This window comes from Rhagoletis pomonella, unplaced genomic scaffold (assembly GCF_013731165.1).
Source record: "Rhagoletis pomonella isolate Grant_MI unplaced genomic scaffold, Rhpom_1.0 Rhpom_scaffold_22128, whole genome shotgun sequence".
NCBI lineage: Eukaryota > Metazoa > Arthropoda > Insecta > Diptera > Tephritidae > Rhagoletis > Rhagoletis pomonella.
The window spans coordinates 1-2,134 of NW_023480641.1; the positions used below are offsets into that span (position 1 = coordinate 1).

The 2,134-nt window shown below is 38.9% G+C and overlaps 1 protein-coding gene across 1 annotated transcript; it reads left to right on the plus strand.

The window, feature by feature from the left end:
- Positions 1-279: 279 nt before the first annotated feature.
- On the plus strand, positions 280-2,130 carry LOC118732549 (engulfment and cell motility protein 1-like; the record flags this gene model as incomplete). Its single annotated transcript, XM_036461682.1, has 3 exons — positions 280-1,323; positions 1,387-1,938; positions 2,005-2,130. Coding segments are annotated over exons 1-3 (1,498 nt in total), but the record flags the coding sequence as incomplete, so codon positions are not given.
- Between the last annotated feature and the right edge of the window lie 4 nt (positions 2,131-2,134).

Sequence of the window (2,134 nt, forward strand, 5' to 3'; positions counted from 1 at the left end):
AAAACAATGCACTTGAAATTTACAAAATAAACCGGTTGCGCAAACAACGTATCAATAACGTTTTGAAAGTGTAACTTTGGTTTATTGCTGTATAACGGTGTTTTTTATTTTACAAAAACTAAGTGAAGTTTCTGTTATTTTGGAGTATTCTCTACAGAATGGCAACAAAAAATAATGTAAAACTGCCTTTACGAAATTGGACTTTCGCACAGCCAAATGTATCATTTGACCTAATGTGGATATGCTTGAAAATATTTCGCTAAATTTGCCAGTAAACTTCCACTTTAACATAATTTTTTGCAGGTAAGATACAAGAAATATGTAGTTGTTGGGGTATTGTCGATCCGGAGAACTATGCTTTGCAATTTTGTGATGTAAATAATCAAAAATATGTCACTGAGATAAATCGCAATGAAATATAAAATGGGTCAGTATTGCGACTGCAGTACTCACCTTCGAAAACTGCAAATGACACGCTGGAATCATTGCGCAGCGGGTCGACAATGGAGAAGACAAAATGTCTAAAACAACTCGCCACACTAAGTAAAGATCATACATTTGCCATGGAATTCATAAAAGAGCAGGGTTTAGGTATAATCATAAATATGATAGAGGATTCTGCGCAAAAAGATGACGATATACTCAAGTACAGCTTGGCCAGCTTTGTTGAGCTAATGGAGCATGACACAATTTCATGGGAAATATTGCAAAGCACTTTTGTTCAGCGCAATATTTACATAGTTTGTAATTTTCAACATTTCTCCAAAGAATGTACACAAAGTGCGCTTTCCAATTTGGAGAATATCGTACAAAATAGCAACAAGTATGTACTAGTGGAAAAAGAAGTCACACTACAAGATCTACTGCACCTACTACAAGATGCCAATTCGGCGACAATTCAACAGAATGCTATAGTCCTCATCAATGCACTGTTTATAAAGGCGGATGAGGCACGCAAACGGCAAATTGCGCACACGATTAGCGCCAAGCCATACCGGTTGGCTTTGATTGGCAACGCATCGGGTCGTCAAATGGAGATGACGCATCAATTGTATGTTTTGCAAACACTCACTTTGGGTTTACTAGAGCAAAGAATGCGCATGAAAATGAATGCACAAGATCAGGATGCACATGAGAAAATTAAAGAATTGCGACGTATTGCATTTGACGATTATTCTGGGCAAATGGGATTAGGCGATGAACAGTTGAGGCGCTGTGGGGGCGGTTCAGGCGGTGGTAATGTGAATTTTTCGCAATATTACAAGAAACTTGGTTTCAAATGTGATATCAATCCCGCACAGGACTTCATTGAAACGCCACCGGGTAAGTATTTAGCCACTGGGCGCATTTACATACATACATCTCTACTCTAAATAATGCCCTTAGGTATTTTGGCTTTGGATTGCATGGTTTACTTTGCACGAACCTATACACAACAGTATACAAAAATTGTGCATGAGAACTCATGTCGGGCTGATGAGCATGAATGTCCTTTCGGCCGCACCTCTATCGAGTTGGTGAAAGTGCTATGCGACATATTGCGGATTGGTGAACCACCAGCCGAACAATCTGCGGATTTTCAACCAATGTTTTTCACACATGACCATCCTTTTGAGGAATTCTTTTGCATTGGTATAATAACATTAAATTGCACATGGAAAGATATGCGCGCTACAGCTGAGGATTTTCAAAAAGTGTTTATCGTTGTCCGCGAACAAATAACGCGCATACTTAAGGAACGTCCGGAGAATCTGGAAGAGTTTCGCGCAAAAATTGCTTTACTTACCTATCAAACCATAACTAATTTACGTCAACAGGAGCGTACATCAAAAGAGGAATGCGATTCAACTGCATCTGCTATTGTCAAATTGAAAGAAAAGATCTCACCTCATATACTCGACTTAATAAAACAACAGCGACTCTCATATTTGGTAGAAGGTGAGTGGAAATTAAGTATTATTTATGGCAACACATATTATGAATTGTTTAAATTACATTTCTTAGGCACACGTTTTTCGAAATACTCACGCGGTACACGCTCCAAAGACAAATTCTGGTATGCTCGCCTCTCGCCTAATCACAAAGTGATACACTATGGCGATTGCGATGAGAAAACCGTGCCAACGCTTGAAGA